Below are 21,127 nucleotides of genomic sequence, written 5' to 3'. Positions count from 1 at the left end.
TCAGCTTATAGAAGGCCACATATAACATAGCTCATACTATCCATCTTGCTCATAAACATCTAACAGTTTTCCCCCTTTTACCTCTGTTTTCTGTTAACACATTTCCCCGGGAACTGTTGAGATCCGATTTGAAACTTCAGGAATTATTTCCCACATTAACTCCATCCTATTTTAAGTATGCCACTATTCTGTATTTCTTTCAGAATTTATAACATAAACTGGAAAACTTAATATGTTTGTGTCTGTTAAAATATGCTTTGTTCTCAAATAATTATGTTTTGTCTCCTTCAAGTAGGTTATAAGACAGATACACATTCTCTTTATTTCCCTTCCTCCTCCCCATCCAAGTGTTTTATATAATACTCTATTCATTCATTTGTTTATTCAGTGAACAACTGGAGGGTACCACTACATTTAACAATAACTATTCATTTCTGGGTGCTTACAAGTCACATGTGATCACTGATGACTGGTCTAATTTTAAATTCATGTCCTGAAATCTCATATGAGTGCACAACACTGCCTGAGCTCCTACTACATGCTCCTGACGAGTTTGCTCTCCCCCTCCCAATGACTGTCATACTTTCTCATCTCCCTGAACCTCCAGTATTCCTTCTCTCCCACCTCCAACTTAGGTCTGGGCTCATTCTTTATTGAGAAAACAGAAGCAAATGAGAACTTCCTCATCATCTCACCACCAAATCTGCCAATCTGCAAAATACTTTCTGCCTTTCCTCTTTCATTGAAGGAAACATACCTGTTCCCATCTCTTCCTTTTGTTCCTTGGATTCCATCCCCTTTCACTTTCTCAATGTCTGTGCCCATGATTAGCCCCTCGTTTTCCTACATCACATTTCTCCTCTGCTGGGTCATTTCCAGACATGACCAATATCCCCTATCTTGAGTAAACTCCCCCCGCCGAATCCAGGTTCCTCTGTAGCTATTACTCCCTTTCTGTGCTCTCTTTCCTGGCAAGACTTCTTGAATTATTTATTGTCTCTTACTCTACTTCCTCATGCTCCCTTTACTCCAGTCCACTCTAATCAGACTTCTCAACCCCACTTTCTCAATGATACAATTTTTGTTAGGTTACCAGTGACTTCCATGTTGACAGTACCAGTGGTCGGTCACCTCTCATCTTATTTGAACCTCTCAGTAGTACTCAACATCTTAGCCACTCCCCTTCTTTTTTTTTTTTTTTTTTTTTTGAGACGGAGTCTCGCTCTGTCACCCAGGCTGGAGTGCAGTGGCCGGATCTCAGCTCACTGCAAGCTCCGCCTCCCGGGTTCACGCCATTCTCCGGCCTCAGCCTCCCGAGTAGCTGGGACTACAGGCGCCCGCCACCTCGCCCGGCTAGTTTTTTGTATTTCTTAATAGAGACGGGGTTTCACCGTGTTAGCCAGGATGGTCTCGATCTCCTGACCTCGTGATCTGCCCATCTCGGCCTCCCAAAGTGCTGGGATTACAGGCTTGAGCCACCGCGCCTGGCCCACTCCCCTTCTTAAAATACACACAGCAACCTGTTCTGATCTTTCTCCAGCCTCAACAGTGATTCCCCATTTCCTTTGCTGGCTCTTCCTCCTCTGCTCCACTTCTTAATGGTGGCATACTTCAGGAGACTTATGTCGTTTATTCTCTACTTACGCTTTCTCCCTAAGAGGATCGATGCATGTTCATAGCTTTAAGTATCATCTGTATGCGGCTGGGCACAGTGGCTAATACCTGTAATCCCAGCACTTTGGGAGGCCAAGGCAGGCAGATCACCTGAGGTCGGGAGTTCGAGACTAGCCTGAACATGGAGAAACCCCGTTTCTACTAAAAATACAAAATTAGCCGGCACGATGGCACATGCCTTGTAATCCCAGCTACTCGGGAGGCTGAGGCAGGAGAATCACTTGAACCTGGAAGGTGGAGGTTGTAGTAAGCGAAGATCGCGCCATGCACTCCAGCCTGGGCAACAAGAGCGAAACTCTGTCTCAAAAAAACAAAAAAAATCATCTGTATGCTGATTTGAGGGCCCCAGGTTCGTATCTCCCATCTGACATCTTCACTGAGTTCCAACATCTATTTGATGTTTCTACTTGGAAACCTAATGAGCATATCAAACTTAACATGGCCAAACCAGAATTCTTGATTCTCCCACACACCTGTTATTTTCCTATTCTTCTCCATCTCAGTAATTGACATAACTGTTCACCCAGTTGTTCAAACCAAAAACCTAACAGTCAATCTTGATTCCTCTCTTTCCCTCATGTTTCCACATTCAATCCATCAGCAGGTCCTGTCAGCTTTCCCTGTATAATGCATCCTGTATGAGTGTGCTTTCCTCCATCTCTTGTTAGCCTGGCCAAAGCCACTGTCATCCTTTGCTAGGACTATTACAATAGGCTCCTATCTGGTCTCTCCATTTCCACTCTTGCCACCCCCTACCAACTGTCACATTCTATTCTTCACTCAGCACCAAAATTTATCATTGATTGATTGATTGACTGAGACAGGATCTTGCTATGTTGCCCAAGGTGGTCTCGAACTCTTGGGCTCAAGGGATCCTCCTGCCTCAGCCTCCTGAGGAGCTGGGATTACAGGTGCACACTAGGCCAGCTCAAAATAATTTTTTAATATATCAACCACAGACATGGTAGCATCTACTCAAGCTGAATATCTATACCTAGGCAAGACAGGGAGAGAGAGAGAGAGATCCCAGAAACCTCAATTCTAGGGATCCACCCAAGAGAAATGCATAAATATATTCACCAAAAGACATGAACAAGAATGTTCACAGCGACGCTATTCACAATAGACCCAACTGGAAACTACCCGGATGCCTCTTAACAGCAAGACAGATATCTGTATTTTAATATAGTCACACAATGGAATACTACAAAGTATTGAGAATGTATGAACTACAACTACACAAGGTGGGTGAATCTCATGATAAGCAAAAGAAAACAGAAACAAAAGAGTATGTCATGTATGATTCCATTTACATGAAATTCAAAAAACAGTCAAAACTCAATCTAGGGTGTCAGAATTGATGATATTGTTTGTCCTTAGGGTGGGCATCAACTAGAAGGAGGCATGGGAGAGGGAGTTGGGTGTTAGTTACATTGACGTGTTCATTTTGTAAAAATTCATTGAAAATACACATACGATTTATGTCCTTTCCCCTATATATTCTATCCCCCAGTAAATAGTTTCTTTTTAAGTCACCCAGTCATGTCTCTTCCCTACTTATCACCCTCAGTGGTTTCCAGATAACACAGGCCTTCCTGAATCCCCCAGTTGAAGTAGCTCCTCCCACCCTGCCCCCACTTACTCTCTATCACATCACCCTTTCACCTACTGTATTAGCTTTCCAGGGCTGCTGTAGCAAAGTACCACAAAGTGGATGGCTTAGAACCAGAAAAAATATATTGTCTCAGAGTTCTGGATGCTAGAAGTCCAAAATTAAGGTATCAGCGGGACCATGTTCCTTCTAAGGGAGCCAGAGAAGAATCCGTTCCAGACCTCTTTCCTGGCTTCTGGCAGCCTCAGGTCTTCCTTGGCTTAGAGGTCACCCTGTGTCTCTTTACATCATCTTCCTTCAGACACAGTACGTGTCTGTCTCTGTGTCCAGATTGCCCCTGTTTATAAGGACGCAGTCATATTGGTCTAGGGCTAACATTAATGACCTCATCTGCAACGATCGTATTTCCAAAAAAGGTCACATTCCCGTGTGTTAGTCCCAGATGTTAGGACTTCAACATCTTCTGGGGCCACCACTCAACCCATAGCATGTGCCATTATTTGAAATTATCTTATTAACTTGGTTACATGTTTATTGTCAAATTCTCCCCTCTAGAATATAAACTATCAGAGCAGTTCACCAGTATATCCTCTCAGACCTAGAATAGGGACTGGCACATAATAGATCCTCAATAAACATCTGTTGAATCGATGACTGAGGATATGTTGTGGATTATTCACTAATCCCTCAAGCACTACATACACTGACTACATATACTTCCCAAGTGGGAGGGCACACAGAGCATTCACTATGTAACAGTCATTGCCCTGTGTTCCACTTGTATCAGCTCATTTATCACACTACCCTTTATGATATTTACTATTGTATACTATTATTCTCATTTTGTAAATAAGAAAACAAAGCACAGAACAGTTAAATGAATTGCACAAGGTCACATGGCTAGTGGATGGTAAAGAACCAGGTGGTCTCAACTTCCAAATCTTCAGTTGTGACACTATATGCCCTACCTCTCTAGAAGCCCGTTACTTCTCTATGCTTTTCTGAGAAGGTGTTAGGGACAGCCAAGCAGGAAGAAACGCAGGACGATGAAGCAGCCATACCAGGACTAGGGGAGAATTCTTTGGGGATGATTCCAGTCACCTCTCCTAAAGGGGCTTTCATGCTGAAAGAGCCAAGAAGAAGAAGGATTGTAAACACTATCCCTAGTCACAAAACCAGGAGAAAAATCAATCTAGTTCCACATATCACATCCAATACCAACTATAAGAAGACCACATACATTTAAAAGAAAAGAAAGACACTTCTGGAAGTGGGAATAACTTTCTAAGCAATATAAGTCATCAAGAAAAATAAGCAGATTTGACTTGAAAATTTATAACTTTCTGAACATTGGGAAAATACGTTAAAGCATTTCATGAAAAATTGCTACAAATACTGAGAAAAATACTAAGAATTCAATACCTAAATAATGAAAGAATGCAAACATAATTCATAAAAAAGTAACTACTGCTTGAGCCTGGGAAGCAGAGGTTCCAGTGAGCTGAGATTGCACCACTGCACTCCAGCCTGGGTGACAGAGTGAGACGGTGTCTCTTTAAAAAAAAAAAAAAAAAAAAAAAGGCATGGTGGCTCACACCTGTAATCCCAGCACTTTGGGAGGCCGAGGCGGGCAGATCATGAGGTCAGGAGATGGAGACCATCCTGGCTAACACGGTGAAACCATCTCCACTAAAAATACAAAAAATTAGCCGGGTGTAGTGGCGGGTGCCTGTAATCCAGCTACTCGGGAGGCTGAGGCAGGAGAATGGCGTGAACCCGGGAGGCAGAGGTTGCAGTGAGCCGAGATTGCACCACTGCACTCCAGCCTGGGCGACAGGGCGAGACTCCATCTCAAAAAAAAAAAAAAGGTAACTACAATAAGCAAATACATAGCAAAAAGTTCAGCCTTATCACCAATGAATGATGCTAATTAAAATAACAAGGAAGTGCCATTTTTTGCTTTTGTTCCCCAAATATATGATACCCAATACTGGCCAAGGCAATATGAAAACAGGCTTCCTCATACATTATTGGAGGCAGAATATAATTATGTACAAGCACTTTGGAAAATGATTCCCAATGTTAAAGAAGAGACATTAAATAGCCGACAGAGTCTTAATTCTGTAATCCCAGTTATGAGTCTCTATCATAAGTAAGTAGTCAGCTCTTCATTGCAGCATTATTGTAATCACCCAAAGGGGAAGTAGAATTTCCAGCAGTAAAAAAAAAATACACTAAGGTAGTACATTTAGTGTAGTGTAATGTAGCCATGATAACTACAATAACTGTGTAGCAATATAGAAAAATGTTAAATTTAAAAAGCAGAAACCTGGGCAACAAAGTGAGATCCTATCTCCTTTTTTTTTTTTTTTTTTGAGATGGAGTCTCACTCTGTCACCCAGGCCGGAGTGCAGTGTGAGACCCCATCTCTACAAAAAATTTAAAAATTAGCTGGGCGTGGTAGCGATCACCTGTGGTCCCTGCTACGCCAGAGGTTGAAGCAAGAGGATTGCTTGAGCCAGGAAGTCAAATCTGCAGTGAGCCATGTTTGTTCATTCCGCTTCAGTCTAGCCTGGGCGACAGAGCGAGACTCCGTCTCAAAAAAAAAAAATAAATAAATAAAATAAAAATAAAAATAAAAATAAAATAGACAATACTACATACAATTTTGGGTTAAGCAGTGGTTTCTCTTACACCAAAAGCATAAGCCTTGGACTTTATTGAAATGAAAAACTTTTGGCCAGGCACATTGGCTCACACCTGTAATCTCAGCACTTTGGGAGGTCACAGTGGCGGGGTTGCAAGGGAAGACAGGAAATGTTCTAAAATTGGATTATGGTGATAGTTGTGCAACTCTGTAAATGTACTAAAAATCATTGAACTGTACATTTAAAAAGTGTGAGTCTTACGGTATGTAAATTATACCCCATAAAGTTGTTTTTAAAAATGAAGTAAGTCCCTCTGCTCAAGACCCAGCCATCTCATCTCATTCAAAGTGAGAGCCAGAGCTTTATATTCCCTGTAAAAGCCTAGGTGGTAGACAGCTCAACACCCTTACCTCCCTCACCTCCTTACCTCCCTCACCCCATTTTCTGTATCTCTTTTCCTTGCCCATCTTCTAGCCACACCAGTCTCTGCTAATCCCTGAACAGGCACCCTCTGTGCTCTTGCTGTTCCCTTGGCCTAGAATGCTCTTCCTTTAGATGTAGGCAAGAATTCGTTCCTCACCTTCTTCAAGTCTTTATTTGAATAACACTTTCTTTTTTTGTGATTTTATTTTATTTTATTTTATTTTGCGTGTGTGTGGTTTTTTTGAGATGGAGTCTCCTTCTGTCACCCAGGCTGGAGTGCAGTGGCGTGATCTTGACTCACTACAACCTCCACCTCCAGGGGTCAAGCGATTCTCCTACCTCAGCCTCCTGAGTAGCTGGGATTACAGGAGCACGCCACCATGCTCAGCTAATTTTTGTATTTTTAGTAGAGACAGGATTTCACCATATTGGCCAGGCTGGTCTCGAATTCCTGACCTTGTGATCCACCCACCTTGGCCTCCCAAAGTGCTGGAATTACAGGCGTGAGCCACCATGCCCAGCCTTTTGTTGTTGTTGTTGTTTTGAGATGGAGCCTTGCCCTGTGGCCCAGGCTGTGGTGCAGTGGCCCAATCTCGGCTCACCGCAACCTCTACCTCCAAGGTGCAAACGATTCTCCTGCCTCAGCCTCCCGAGTAGCTGGGATTATAGGCGCGCACCACCACGCCCGGGGAATTTTTGTATTTTTAGTAGAGATGGGGTTTCACTGTGTTGGCCAGGTTGGTCTCGAACTCCTGACCTCACGTGATCCGCCCTCCTCGGCCTCCCAAAGAGCTGGGATTACAGGCGTGAGCCACCGCGCCCGCCTCTCCCTGAATTTAGAGAATAGCGGAGCCTCCCCATTCTCTGCGTAATTGGCGCCTACGCTTCCCGTGGTAACCTTGGTCGTCCGCTGAAGCCCGCTGCTTTTCCCAGCCTGGCCTCTGGGGGTTGCTGCCGGGCCCGTGAGCCTGTGGACCAGGAGCTCGTGCTGCCGTCGTGGCGTCACGTCCGGTCTCGGGCGGAAGTTTTCCGCCGGCGGACCGGGAAGTCGCTGAAGACAGAGCGATGGCAGTTCTGGAGGCCTCGCTCTGGGACCGACCCGAGGCCACAGTGCCCCCGCGGTAGACCGGACTTGGGTGACGGGCTCCGGGCTCCCGAGGTGAAGAGCATCGGGGCTGAGGTGGGACCTTAGAAGGGAGTTTGAGAACCCTCACGGCTCTTATTGGAGTCCCTTCCCTGACCCTGGGTTCTGAACTATCCTTGCTCAGGCTGCCCCGGAAGCAGGTCCGCCCCGTTATCATACCATTCCTAGAGGGAACGGCGCAGACTGGGAGTTCCCTCCTTTTACCGTCGTCACCAAGGCATGTAGTAACCCCGGGCCGGAGGTTCAAGGGCGTCGCTTCTCCATAATATTGCCTCTTTTCCACCGCCGCAGGGATGGAAGGGTCTAAGACGTCCAACAACAGCACCATGCAGGTGAGCTTCGTGTGCCAGCGCTGCAGCCAGCCCCTGAAACTGGACACGAGTTTCAAGATCCTGGACCGTGTCACCATCCAGGAACTCACAGGTCAGCGAGACCCTTGGAAAGAGGGTGGTCAAGAATGTGGAAGGTGGGCAGCTTTGGTGATATAATTCTTATGGTGGCTGTGTAGTCTGCCACAAACTCATCGTGTGAACCTAGGAAAGTCACTTCATCTCTCTGGCTCCCTGTTTTCTCCTCAGGAACATAAAGCATTCTGACACTGTGGGCTTCTGAGAGCATTCTGACCGACCAGGAGCGATGGCTCACGCCTGTAATCCCAGCATTTTGGGAGACCGAGGTGGGCAGATCACCTGAGGTCAGGAGTTCGAGACCAGCCTGGCTAACATGGCGAAACCCCGTCTCTCCTAAAAATACAAAAATTAGCCGGGCGTGGTGGCACGCGCCTGTAGTCCCAGCTACTCGGGATGTTGAGGCAGGAGAATCGCTTGGACCCGGGAAGTGGAGGTTGCAGTGAGCTGAGATCGCACCACTGCACTCCAGCCTGGGCAACAGAGCGAGGCTCCGTCTCAAAAAAAGAGCTTTCTGTAGCAAAAGAAGGGTCCTTATTTTCTGCTCCTGCTGTTTCAGAGAAAAGGAATATGTATGTATAATAATAAATGATGTTTGTTGAGGACTTACTATATAGTATTACCAAGTGCATTACACATGTTACTTCATTTAGTCCCTGTAACAACCCCTATGGGGTACACCATCATTACATCATTTTTCAGATGAAGAATTGAGGCACAGTGAGATTAAGTGACTCACCTGAGGTCCAACAGCTGGTAAATGGAGTAGAGTCTTAAAGTCTGAAGAATTTGCTGGACATGATGGCTCATGCCTGTAATTTCAGTGCTTTGGGAGGCTGAGGTGGGAGGATCGCTTGAGCTCAGGAGTTCTAAGACCAACCTGAGCAACCTAGCAGAGATCTTGTCTCTACTAAAAAAAAAAAAAAAAAAAAAAGCTGAGTGTGATGAGTGGTAGAGGCTGAGGCAGGAGGATCACTTGAGCCCGGGAGGTCAAAGCTGCAGTGAGCTATGATCATGCCACTGCACTGCAGCTTGGGCAACAGAGCAAGACCCTGTGTCAATAAATAAATAAATAAATAAAGCCAGGAGTGGTGGTTCACACTTGTACTCCCAGCACTATTGGAGGCTGAGGCAGGTGGATCACTTGAGCAGGAATTTGAGACTAGCCTGGGCAACACAGTAAGACCCTGTCTCTATAATTAAAAAAATAAAAAACCCCAAAACCCCGCAAAGTCGGAAGAATTCAGATTAAGTCAGACAGTAAAAGAGAAGACTGAATAGGCAGCTTAGATAAACTTATGGGCCTGGAGTCAGCCTGCTTGGGTTTAAATCCTGGCTGTCATTTACTAGCTGAACGACTTTTTGCATGTTACTTCTTTTCTCCAAGCCTTGGTTTCTGATTTGTCTGTAAAATGTTGAACTGCCTCATAACGAATTTATAAAGTTCAAATATGACAAACCACAGAAACACTTAGGAATATGCTGGGCAAATAGCATTCAATAAATGTTAGCTGCTATTATTACCTGGTTTCTTTTTTTTTTAGGGGAAATTAGCTCTTTTTTTTTTTTTTTTAGATGGAGTCTCGCTCTGTTGCCAGGCTGGAGTGCAGTGGCACAATCTCAGCTCACTGCAACCTCTGTCAGCCTCCCGAGTAACTGGGACTACAGGCACACACCACCACGCCCAGCTAATTTTTGTATTTTTAGTAGAGACAGGGTTTCACTGTGTTGGCCAGGATGGTCTCGATCTCTTGACCTTGTGATCTGCCCGCCTCAGCCTCCCAAAGTGCTGGGATTACAGGCGTGAGCCACCGCGCCCGGCCGAAATTAACTCGTTTAATAACAGTTTTTGACTTTTTATTATGGAAAATTTCAGACCTATATAGTCAAGAGAATAGCATAGCCTGCCTTGTATTCATCACCCAGCTTCAACAATCAGCCATATTCTCACATTCTTATGTTATCTACACCTCCACTCACCTCCCATCCCCTGCTCAATTATTATGTTTTTCACATCTTTTTAGAAAGGTAAATTGTCGTGCCTTGAAATATATGAATCTTAGCTATGCATTTTTGACAAATGGATACACTCATGTAATCTGGATCACTGCAATTTAGCAATGTTTCATCTTCCCAGAAAGTTTCCTTATGTTCCCTCCTTGCTATTCTGGGGGAAACAGATGTTTACTTTTGTGATGGAAAATTTCAGAGTATATCATGAACCCCTGTGTACCCATCACCTAGTTGCAACAATTATCAACACATATTTCATCAAGCTTTATCCACAACCCCATCCATTCCTTTCCACCCTGAATTGTTTTGAAGCAAATCCCAAGCATAAATACTGTAAATATTTCTGTATTTTTGACAGGTAAGGATTCTTAAAAATAAATGATACTGGCTGGGCACAGTGGCTCAGCCTGTAATCCCAGCACTTTGGATAGCCAAGACGGGTGGATCATGAGGTCAGGAGATCAAAACCTGGCTAACATGGTGAAACCTTGTCTCTACTAAAATACAAAAAATTAGCTGGGTGTGGTGGTGCGCGCCTGTAGTCCCAGCTACTCGGGAGACTGAGACAGGGGAATCACTCGAACCCGGGAGGCAGAGATTGCAGTGAGCCGAGATCGCGCCAGTGCACTCCAGCCTGGTGACAGAGCGAGACTCCATCTCAAAATAATAATAATAATCATGACACCCTTATGCCTTAAAAAAGTGAACATTTCCTTCATCTGATTTAATGGGGGTGAGGAGGACCACAGATTCTTTTTGGTGTAAATGGTACTTTAAGAAAAATTAGGCCGGGCGCGATGGCTCAAGCCTGTAATCCCAGCACTTTGGGAGGCCGAGACGGGCGGATCACGAGGTCGGGAGATCGAGACCATCCTGGCTAACATGGTGAAACCCCGTCTCTACTAAAAAATACAAAAAACTAGCCGGGCGAGGTGGCGGGCGCCTGTAGTCCCAGCTACTGGGGAGGCTGAGGCAGGAGAATGGTGTAAACCCGGGAGGCGGAGCTTGCAGTGAGCTGAGATCCGGCCACTGCACTCCAGCCTGGGCGGCAGAGCGAGACTCTGTCTCAAAAAAAAAAAAAAGAAAAATTGGAGGTGAGGGTGGTGATGAGAATATTTCAGACTCTTTTCCCATACTTTCAGATGCCCTCCTGCTTTGATAAGACTGTGTCTGACCCAATATTTTCCTTGCCCTTAGCTCCATTACTTACCACAGCCCAGGCGAAACCAGGAGAGACCCAGGAGGAAGAGACTAACTCAGGAGAGGTAATAGAAGTGCCGTCTCCCCTATCTTCCTCACGTAGTAAACATTCCAAATGGGAGATATGATATGAAAACACAGGAATGCAGGCTTGGTTTCTGCAGGCTACTTGGCACTTCTAGAGCCCCCAGACTTTTGGGGTCTCTGGGTAAGGAGACATTCTACATGATCAGGCTGTTGTGCACTATTGGAGGTACAGATCTGCACCTGAGGTCACAGGGTTACTGAGTGAGCCATTTTAAAATGTTAGAAAGGGCTCTTTACTTGAAGCAGAATTACAAATTATTGTCGGTTGGAGATGGGATGGTCTGTGTGTCCAGGTCGTTCCAGAGCATTGATTTGCATCTGTTGTTCTAGCTAGTTGTTAATATCTGCTCATCTGCATTCTCAAAAGCATCCTGGTTAGGACAGCGAATTGTATGATTACCCTGGACAGAAAGAATTGTCAGTGTTAGAGAACATGTCATTTTAAGTTGTGATAATATCAGTGATCCTGTGGAGCATCTGTGGAGCAACATCCTGTGAGATAGTGTTGAATACACACCTGAGATTTCTTCTCAAGTAGCAAGGGAGCTGGAGTATTTATTTACCCGCTGCTGCCAGTCACTGGGAGAGTGCTGATGTCAGGTTTAGTGGAGATCATTAATACCTCCACTGCTTTGATAATACCCATTTTTTAAGTCTCTGTGGTTTATCAAGTCTTGTGGTTATCAATCAAGACTAAAGCCATATAGTTCTGAGGGTGTTTGGGAGACGAACTCTACCTCTAAGCTGCCAGAATTCTAATGCCCTCTTATTTCTTTCCCAGGAGCCATTTATCGAAACTCCTCGCCAGGATGGTGTCTCTCGCAGATTCATCCCCCCAGCCAGGTGCCTACTACTTCTCAGCCCCCATTCCTTGCCAAAGACTAGTAGAATTTTAATTAAATCCAGGAATTGAGACCTGGAGCCAGGTGATGGAGATGCATCATCACCTAGCCTTTTGGCCCTTTCAGCAAAGATGTATTCCCCTATACCTGGCCCGTCACCTTCCAGTATGGATTTTTTCCTGTAGCCATTCACACAGTGGGAAAGGGTAGTAGCTTTAATGATGAAGTATTGAAAAAAATTGAGGGAGTGATTGACTAATCACCAAGAGATGGGCTCTTGAGAAGTTTCAGAATAGCAAATGTCGTTAGATGTTTGGGTCCTTAGTTCTCATTGCTGCAGGTAAAGAGGTTGCTGGCAAGGGGTGTAATGTTTTTTTAAATGGCCTTTCCTGGTTCTCCGTTCTTTTCCACTGTAGACATATCAATTTTTTATGCTCCCTTTCCCTCCTTAGTCCATCAAGGCCAACCTTCGTGCTGAGTGTCTCTGTGGAAGACCAGCATGGCCTTCCTTTGGGAGAGAGGTACCCTTGGGAGGTCAGTTGGGCTAGGAGTGGGTATGTGCCCTGAGGCCCCTCAGCTGGTGCTTGAGAGTCTCTGCCACTGGCATTGCAGTAGGTGGAGGAAGCCTCTCTGTTCCCTCATGTGGCCCGTGGGCGGGGGGCTGTCTGCAGGATGATGTCCACAGAAAGTGCCAACAGCTTCACTCTGATTGGGGAGGCATCTGATGGCGGCACCATGGAGAACCTCAGCCGAAGACTGAAGGCAAGTCGGCCCCATTCCAGTGGCAAGCAGTAGGTCTGGCTGGGAGAGTGGGTAATTGAGCAGGAAGCATGGGGGAGGCTCTACCCTGACTCTCCCACACTTCCAGGTCACTGGAGACCTTTTTGACATCATGTCGGGCCAGACAGATGTGGATCACCCACTCTGTGAGGAATGCACAGATACTCTTTTAGACCAGCTGGACACTCAGCTCAACGTCACTGAAAATGAGTGTCAGAACTACAAGTGAGTGTCTCCAGAGCCAGGGCTCAGAGCTGTTACTGCTCTGAGACTACTTGGTGCTTACCCAAGAGCCCTACTCCACTCAGGCAAATGGAGCTCTAGTAAGTATAGTCTTCCTGTGTCTTTGGCAGACGCTGTTTGGAGATCTTAGAGCAAATGAATGAGGATGACAGTGAACAGCTACAGATGGAGCTAAAGGAGCTAGCACTAGAGGAGGAGAGGCTGATCCAGGAGCTGGAAGACGTGGAAAAGAACCGCAAGATAGTGGCAGAAAATCTCGAGAAGGTCCAGGCTGAGGCTGAGAGACTGGATCAGGAGGAAGCTCAGTGAGTGCTCACCCTGTTCTATCTTCTCACACTCGAGGCTCCAGGAGAGGAAATGACTTCCAGCTGAATGTGTCTAATTAGTCTGTAAACTCTAGTCAGCTGTCAGTCATCAGCATGCCTGCCCCAGATCCTGCATATTGCTTCCATGCCCTGTTTCTAGAGGTTTGCTGGGAGAGTTACCTATGAAGAGTCGGCATGATTAATGAAAAAAGGACGTTGGTTAAATAGAGAGTGCAGAAACCAGAGCTCCAGTCTTGGCTCTGTCCTGTAGGGAATGGGCTTATTTGAATGAATCAGCCACTTTCTAGCCATCCTTGTCTGAAAAGATGAGCTAATTAGTCTACGTTTTTCCCTCCAAGCTTAAAAATTTCACGGAGGCCAGGTGTGGTGGCTCACATCTGTAATTCCAGCACTTTGGGAAGCCAAGGCAGGAGGATCACTTAAGGCCAGGATTTAAGACCGTCTGGGGCAACATAGTGAGACCCCATGTCTACAGAAATAAAAATTTTTTAAAAAACTAGGCTGCTGTGGTAAACCTGTAGTCCTAGCAACTACTCAGGAGGCTGGAGTGAAGAATAACTTGAGCCCAGGAGTTCGAGGTTACAGTGTGCTGTGATCACACCACTGCACTCCAGCTTGGGCAACAGAATTGAGACCCTGTCTCAAAAAATAAAAACATTATGGATATCCTTGACCTGAGAGAACCTTCTGTCTAGTGGAGGAGACACAGTGTCCATACTAACTAAAGTTGTGAAAATGAAGGACAGAGAAAAGTCCAGTTTTTTCACACAGTATAACAAGTTTCACTGGAAGTGGGGTATAGTAACTATTTAAAGGACAGTAAGTGTATAGAAGTGAAACTTTAGAAAGCAAATTATGGCCAGTTCACGGAAGAAGCCACTATTTTGTTTGTTTTGTTTTGTTTTGTTTTGTTTTTAGAAACAGAGCCTTACTCTATCATCCAGGCTGGAGTGCTGTGGTGCAGTCATGACTCACTGCAGCCTCGACTTCCTACACTCAAGCAATCCTCCCACCTCAGCCTCCCAAGTAGCTGGAACTACAGGCGTGCAACACCATACCTGACTAATTTTTAAATTTTTTATAGAGATGGGGTTTCCCCATGTTGCCCAGGCTGGTCTTGAACTCTTGAGCTCAAGTGATCCACCTGCCTCAGCCTCCCAAAGCGCTGGGATTACAGGCATGAGCCACCATGCCCAGCGGGAAAAAGCCCCTTTTTTTTTTTTTTTTTTTTCTTTTTGACAGAGTCTTACTCTGTTGCCTAGGCTGGAGTGCAGTGGTGTGATCTCAGCTGTCTGCAACCTCCGCCTCCTGGGTTGAAGCAATTCTCCCACCTCAGCCTCCCAGGTAGCTGGGACTACAGGCATGCACCACCATGACTGGCTAATTTTTGTATTTTTAGTACAGACGGGGTTTCACCACGTTGGCCAGGCTGCTCTCGAACTCCTGACCTCAAGTGATCCACCCTTCTTGGCCTCCCACAGCGCTGGGATTATAGGTGTGAGCCACCGTACCCGGCCCCAAGAAGCCACTCCTAACCCATTTACCTCACTTCTGAAAAAGATCAGAAATAAAGAGATTTTTTGCCCTGGTTTGGGAGAATTCTTTTTTCCTCCACCTTTTTGCATATGGGCAGAAGGAATATTTCTGTTCCTTCCAGGCAAAACAGCTAGGACATACATGTTCCTCAGAATGGGATCTATGCCAAATATAAAAGATGCTAGAGCTAGAAGTAACTATGATCACTAAAGAATCGTTCATAGTGTGGTGAGAGAGAAACTAGCCCCCAAACTAACAGCCTTCAATGTCCCCCTTGGCTGCTCACAGGTATCAGAGAGAATACAGCGAATTTAAACGGCAACAGCTGGAGCTGGATGATGAGCTGAAGAGTGTGGAAAACCAGATGCGTTATGCACAGATTCAGCTGGATAAGCTGAAGAAAACCAATGTCTTTAATGCAACCTTCCACATCTGGTAATGAGAGCTGGGGGATGAGGAGCACCACACATACCTGGACCTTAGCTGTTGACCACTAAGCCTGGGTGCCCACTTCCCACAAAAGAGGGACTGTAGTTGATCTTCACTCAGCTAGGTTTCTTTCATTCGTAGTGATGGGATAGGCACAGTAGGGATTGGAATGCTAGAGCTTGGTGACATCCACCCTTCTAAAGAAAGGAAAAGGCCTGAGCTCTTCAGCCACTTAAAAACCTGGTAAGCTGCCTGGTGCTGATTTCTTATCCCCAGGGTGTTTGATGTTTCATCAATTTAATAATTGTTGAGCATCTACTCTGCAATAGGCACTGTGCTGAGTGCTAAGAAGGCAACAGCAAAACAGTGTGCAGTCAACCTTCTAGTTGCATATCATCTGGTGGAAGGGATGGATAAATAACAAGCAGTTGTAATACAGTGTGATGATGGTAAACCCAGAGTGCTGTGGGGAACACATAAGGGCACTTGATCCAGTTTGGGGAGGCCACATGGAGAGTTTCCCCATAGGAGACTTATGTTTAAACTGAGAGGTAAAGTAGAAGCCTACAGAGAGGGCGTTGTTCCTAGCAGAGAGAACATCATGTGCAAAGCAATGGGAAAGAGGGAGTGGTGAATTCAGAGAACAGAAAGGAGCTTATTGTGACTGAAGATTGAGTGTAAAGGGGAGAGTGACCGGATATGAAACTGGAGAGTTACCAGTTCCTGAAGGATCTCGTAGGCCTCATTAAGAGGTTTGGACTTGATCCAAAAGGCAGAGAAGACACTGAAGCATTTTGGCTAGGGAAGTGACATAATTACACTCGTATTTGTGAACGATGGCTTTACCTGCACCATGGGGAATGACTTGGGGTAAAGGGGTGGAATCGTTGGAAAGGATACTTGTCAGTAGGAATCTAAAGGAAAAGAGTACTAGCATTGGATTTGGAGAAAAGTGGACAGATAAGAGAGTTAGCAGGTAGAATCAGGAGAGGTTGGCAGTTTTGTGGGGAAGGAGCTGAGGAGCATTCAGAGATAGCACCCAGGTTTCTGCTTTGGCATCTGAGCAACAGGGAAAAAGTTGATGACTCAAGTTTTGGACATGTATTTAAAGTGCCAAGTACAGCTCGCATATATGGACTTGAAGATAGATTGAAGCTAGGTTTGGGGTGAGAGTGGGAAATCTCAAAAGTTTTAAGTAATCCCTGTATTTCCCCCACCCTTTCTGCCTTCCTCTGTAGGCACAGTGGACAGTTTGGCACAATCAATAACTTCAGGCTGGGTCGCCTGCCCAGTGTTCCCGTAGAATGGAATGAGATTAATGCTGCTTGGGGCCAGACTGTGTTGCTGCTCCATGCTCTGGCCAATAAGATGGGTCTGAAATTTCAGAGGTAGGAAGTGTAGCCCTTTCTTGGGGAGTGGTGTGTCTTTGATATAATTTGTATCTCTAACCTGGTACTGCTCTCCACCATGCCAGGAGCCCTTGCTGCCCACAGACTGGGAGTTTTCTGTGGCTGGAAAGCCGTCAGTGCCTTGTTTTCCCCTCACCACAGGGCTCTCTCCGCTGATCACAGTCACTGAGTGCATGACCATAGCGTAGTTCCAGCCTACAGTCCCCAGAGCCTTAGCGTTCCTCAGGATATTTTCAGTTTGTGTTTCTTAAATTTAAACTACAATGTAACATTTGTTCATGGAAGGCCCCCTGGCAATTATATAATAAATGTAGTTTGTTTATTAAACAAAATATTTTAAACGTGGATCCAGTGGGGAGGTGGGAGAGGTAGTTGAGCATAATAAAAGAAGCCCTTGGCTAGAATGAAGAGTGAAATCTTTGGGTTATAACTTCCCAATAATCACTTTAGGAGGAGTCCTATATCCATCTCTGTTTGTATCTCTGTTTTAGATATCGACTTGTTCCTTACGGAAACCATTCATATCTGGAGTCTCTGACAGACAAATCTAAGGTACTCTATGAAGCTCCATTTTCACTGAAATACAGAGTTCTTATATCTCTTAACAAAATGGACGGTTTGCTTTGATATTGGCATTCAATTTATTTTTTAGACCTAGATATCATTGAAGAGCCAGTGTATTGTTCAATATCTTGTCTAGTTCAGGTTTAGTTTTGGGGGGCTTGTAGATGAAAATTAGGTTTTGACAGTCTGTTGAGAAGGGATATGGGCAGGTCAGAGGAGGATGTGTGCACTAGGATAGGAAAAGAATCACCATGACATAGATGTTTATAGCTTGGCTATCACCAGAAGTGGTTTAGATTTTGGATTTTTTTTCAGATTTTGGGATATTTGCATATAAATACTAAGATATCTTGGGAATGGGACCCAAGTCTAAACACAAAATTCATTTATGTTTCTTTTTTTGAGACGTAGTCTTGCTCTGTTGCCCAGGCTGGAGTGCAGTGGCATGATTTTGGCTCACTGCCTTCCAGGTTCAAGTTACTCTCCTGCCTCAGCCTCCCGAGTAGCTGGGATTATAGGCGCCCACCACCACACCCAGCTGATTTTTGTATTTTAGTAGAGGCGGGGTTTCACCATGTTGGACCAGGCTGGTCTCGAGCTCCTGACCTCAGGTGATATACCCACCTCGGCCTCCCAAAGTTCTAGGATTACAGGCGTGAGCCACCGCGCCTGGCCTCTATGTTTTATATATACCTGATACATGTAGTCTGAAGTTAATTTCATACAATATTGTAAATAATTTTGTGCATGAAACAAAGCTTGTATACATTGAATCATCAGAAAGCAAAGGTGTCAGGTATGGAATTTCCACTTGTGGCATCATATCATTGTTAAAAAAGTTTCAGGTTTTGTAGCATTTTTTATTATTTTTATTTATGTTTTATTTTACTTTTTTTTTTTTTTGAGACAAAATCTCGCTCTGTCACGCAGGCTGGAGTGCAATGGTGTGATCTCGGCTCACTGCAAGCTCTGCCTCGCAGGTTCACTCCATTCTCCTGCCTCAGCCTCCTCTCCTCCTGAGTAGCTGGGATTACAGGCACCCACCACAATGCCTGGCTAATTTTTTGTATTTTTAGTAGAGACAGGGTTTCACAATGGATGCTCTCGATCTCCTGACCTCGGCCTCCCAAAGTGCTGGGATTACAGGTGTGAGCCACCGCGCCCAACCTATTTTTATTTATTTTTCTTTTTGTGGTTTTTTTTGTTTGTTTGTTTTTGGTTTTTTGTTTTTGTTTTTGAGATGGAGTTTTGCTCTTGTTGCCCAGGCTGAAGTGCAATGACATGATCTCGGCTCACTGCAACCTCCGCCTCCTGGGTTCAAGTGATTCCCCTGCCTCAGTCTCCTGAGTAGCTGGGCTTACAGGCATGCTCCACCACACCCGGCTAATTAGGTATTTTTAGTAGAGACGGGGTTTCTCCATGTTGGTCAGGCTAATCTCAAACTTCCAACCTCAGGTGATCCACCTGCCTTGGCCTCCCAAAGTGCTGGGATTACAGGCGTGAGCCACCACGCCTGGTCTATTTATTTATTTTTCTTTTCCCATCTACTCTTCCTGGAAAGGTTTTGTAGCATTTTGGATTTTTGGATTCAGGAAGCTCAACCTATGGTACATTTTCATTGATGGTGAAACAGTTCTAAGTGCATTGTTATTTGCCCAAGGTTATTGTAGTTGTTCAAATCTATGGAAGATAGAGTCCAGCTACAATACAAGTTTCCAGTGGGATACAGAGAGAACATGACTTGAGAGATTGATAGGATTGGGAACAATCTCTAGAAGCCTGTCTTGGTGCCAGACCCATAGCCAGTTTTCTCTTCTTGGGCAGGAGCTGCCGTTATACTGTTCTGGGGGGTTGCGGTTTTTCTGGGACAACAAGTTTGACCATGCAATGGTGGCTTTCCTGGACTGTGTGCAGCAGTTCAAAGAAGAGGTTGAGAAAGGCGAGACACGTTTTTGTCTTCCCTACAGGTCAGTATAGCGCAATGCTGAGTCAACCTGTATAGGACCAAATTGAACAGAATTGAAGCAGCAGTAAGAATGGAGGCAAAACAGTATAAATGGTGGGAAATTAAAAATATGGCACAGAATCACATGACATTGATGGGCAGAGACTGACCCAGTACTGCAAGCAGGACAGAATGTGACCACCTAGTCCTTGGAGTAGAAGAATGTGGCCTTAGATGGTTTAGGGGGTTTTATTGGCATAGAGCTCAAGCCTCCTCTCCAGTTTCAAGAAGGTGTTTCCCTGAAGTCCTTGGAAATACACAGGAATGCTAGTTTTGATTTTTTTAGGATCCCAGTGATGGATGGAAACTCTAGGTTTTACCTAGAGTACGGCTGCTTCTATCACCCCAAAATAAGCTTTTTTTTCTACTGCCTCCTTTCTCCCCTGCCAAGTTCAGGGATGCCTAGGAAAACAGCAAGAAGTACCGTAACCCTCACTCACCTCTACTCCAGGCTTCTCTTTTCTTTAAGTGTGTGTCCTGTCCCTTTACTCTGCAATGACAATGAGGCTCTTGTGACAGTCTTCTTGATTTTTTGGCTTTCAAGCAAATCCAAAATACACTACCGTTCCTTACCAAGTGTTCTTTAATAGATAAAATGACGTGAATGGTCCCATGATCAAGTCCCTGCCCTGAACTGACTTAACTCAGATCTCAGTTACTAATGAGTTCTGCTGTGTCCATCTGCAGGATGGATGTGGAGAAAGGCAAGATTGAAGACACAGGAGGCAGCGGCGGCTCCTATTCCATCAAAACCCAGTTTAACTCTGAGGAGCAGTGGACAAAAGCTCTCAAGTTCATGCTGACGAATCTTAAGTGGGGTCTTGCGTGGGTATCCTCACAATTTTATAACAAATGACTTTTTTCCTTAGGGGGAGGTTTGCCTTAAAGGCTTTTAATTTTGTTTTGTTTGCAAACATGTTTTAAATTAAATTCGGGTAATATTAAACAGTACATGTTTACAATACCAAAAAAGAAAAAATCCACAAAAGCCACTTTATTTTAAAATATCATATGACAGATAGTTTCCAGAGCTACAACATGCCAGGTATAGCTGCCAACCATTGTCACAGTTTTGACTCTTAACCCCATGAACTCCTTTCCCTTTCTTCTCTGAAAAAAACTAATTTAAATTTGCTTTTTTTTTTTAACTGAGTTGAATTGAGATTAATGTGTTTTCACTGGATTTGTATCTCTCTCAACTTCCCGCACTTAACAGTATGAAATAGAAACTCGTCTTTACTGAGACGAGGATATGTTTGAGATGCACAGTTGGATAATGTGGGAAAATGACATCTAAGCTTTACCTGGTCACCATGTGATGTGCAGATGCTTGAAATGTAACACTTCTCACTCGGTTCTCATACTGAATGCCGACTGCTCTGTGTTAGAGATATGAAATGGTGTTTGATACTGTTTGAGACATTATGGAGAGATTTAATTATTTGTAATAAAAGATTTGCTGCAGTCTGAAAACTGCCCAGGGGCGCACTGTTGGGTTTTTCTTTAAAATAGAGTACTTTGTATTCTGGAAGAATTGAATTCTAATGCAGGTATGTGGAAATTCTGTTGAAACATGTTCAGAGTTAGTTTTAGTTTTAAAAAAAGACTCTAGTAAAAATAGATAACTGTCGAGGAAGCCCTGTTTGTGTAGATCTGAATAACGGAACAGAGATGTTAAACTAATTTTAAGGGGAAATAAAGGCTACCTCCTTGATGCTTAGTCAAGGTCACCCAGATAGTCTGTATTTGAGCCCCTGATTAATACTGATCTCCATGCCTGATGTT

The 21,127-nt window shown here is 44.7% G+C and overlaps 1 protein-coding gene and 1 long non-coding RNA gene across 3 annotated transcripts; one reads left to right on the top strand and one right to left on the bottom strand.

Annotated features, from left to right (window-relative positions):
* Nucleotides 1-2,876: 2,876 nt before the first annotated feature.
* LOC139359643 (uncharacterized) lies at nucleotides 2,877-7,370 on the bottom strand. Of its 2 annotated transcripts, XR_011615853.1 has the most exons (4): nucleotides 7,256-7,370; nucleotides 5,758-5,858; nucleotides 4,255-4,409; nucleotides 2,877-3,623 (listed from the first exon to the last, which is right to left on the bottom strand). It is a non-coding gene; the product is annotated as an uncharacterized lncRNA (long non-coding RNA). The 2 variants fall into 2 exon arrangements; XR_011615854.1 differs by lacking the exon at nucleotides 5,758-5,858 and having other exon boundaries at nucleotides 2,879-3,623; nucleotides 7,256-7,365.
* A 28-nt stretch (nucleotides 7,371-7,398) lies between these two features.
* On the top strand, nucleotides 7,399-20,818 carry LOC105472097 (beclin 1). Its single transcript, XM_011725068.3, has 12 exons — nucleotides 7,399-7,537; nucleotides 7,793-7,924; nucleotides 11,119-11,186; nucleotides 11,990-12,051; nucleotides 12,722-12,812; nucleotides 12,919-13,055; nucleotides 13,184-13,378; nucleotides 15,224-15,370; nucleotides 16,603-16,752; nucleotides 17,265-17,325; nucleotides 19,162-19,304; nucleotides 20,030-20,818. Exons 2-12 carry the CDS (start codon nucleotides 7,795-7,797, stop codon nucleotides 20,196-20,198), a joined length of 1,353 nt encoding a protein of 450 aa, XP_011723370.1. The 5' UTR covers nucleotides 7,399-7,537; nucleotides 7,793-7,794; the 3' UTR covers nucleotides 20,199-20,818.
* Nucleotides 20,819-21,127: the final 309 nt, after the last annotated feature.

Source organism: Macaca nemestrina, chromosome 17, assembly GCF_043159975.1.
Source record: "Macaca nemestrina isolate mMacNem1 chromosome 17, mMacNem.hap1, whole genome shotgun sequence".
NCBI classification, from domain to species: Eukaryota; Metazoa; Chordata; class Mammalia; order Primates; family Cercopithecidae; genus Macaca; species Macaca nemestrina.
The sequence above is the reverse complement of the archived record's forward strand: the minus strand, read 5'-3'. Positions and strand labels throughout refer to the sequence as shown.

Coding starts and splice junctions, on each gene's coding strand:
- LOC105472097 (XM_011725068.3), top strand. CDS start 7,795: ATGGAAGGGTCTAAGACGTCCAACAACAGCACCATGCAGGTGAGCTTC. Junction 12,052..12,721: donor AGATTCATCCCCCCAGCCAG/GTGCCTACTACT, acceptor GGCTGTCTGCAG/GATGATGTCCACAGAAAGTG. Junction 16,753..17,264: donor ATGGGTCTGAAATTTCAGAG/GTAGGAAGTGTA, acceptor TCTCTGTTTTAG/ATATCGACTTGTTCCTTACG.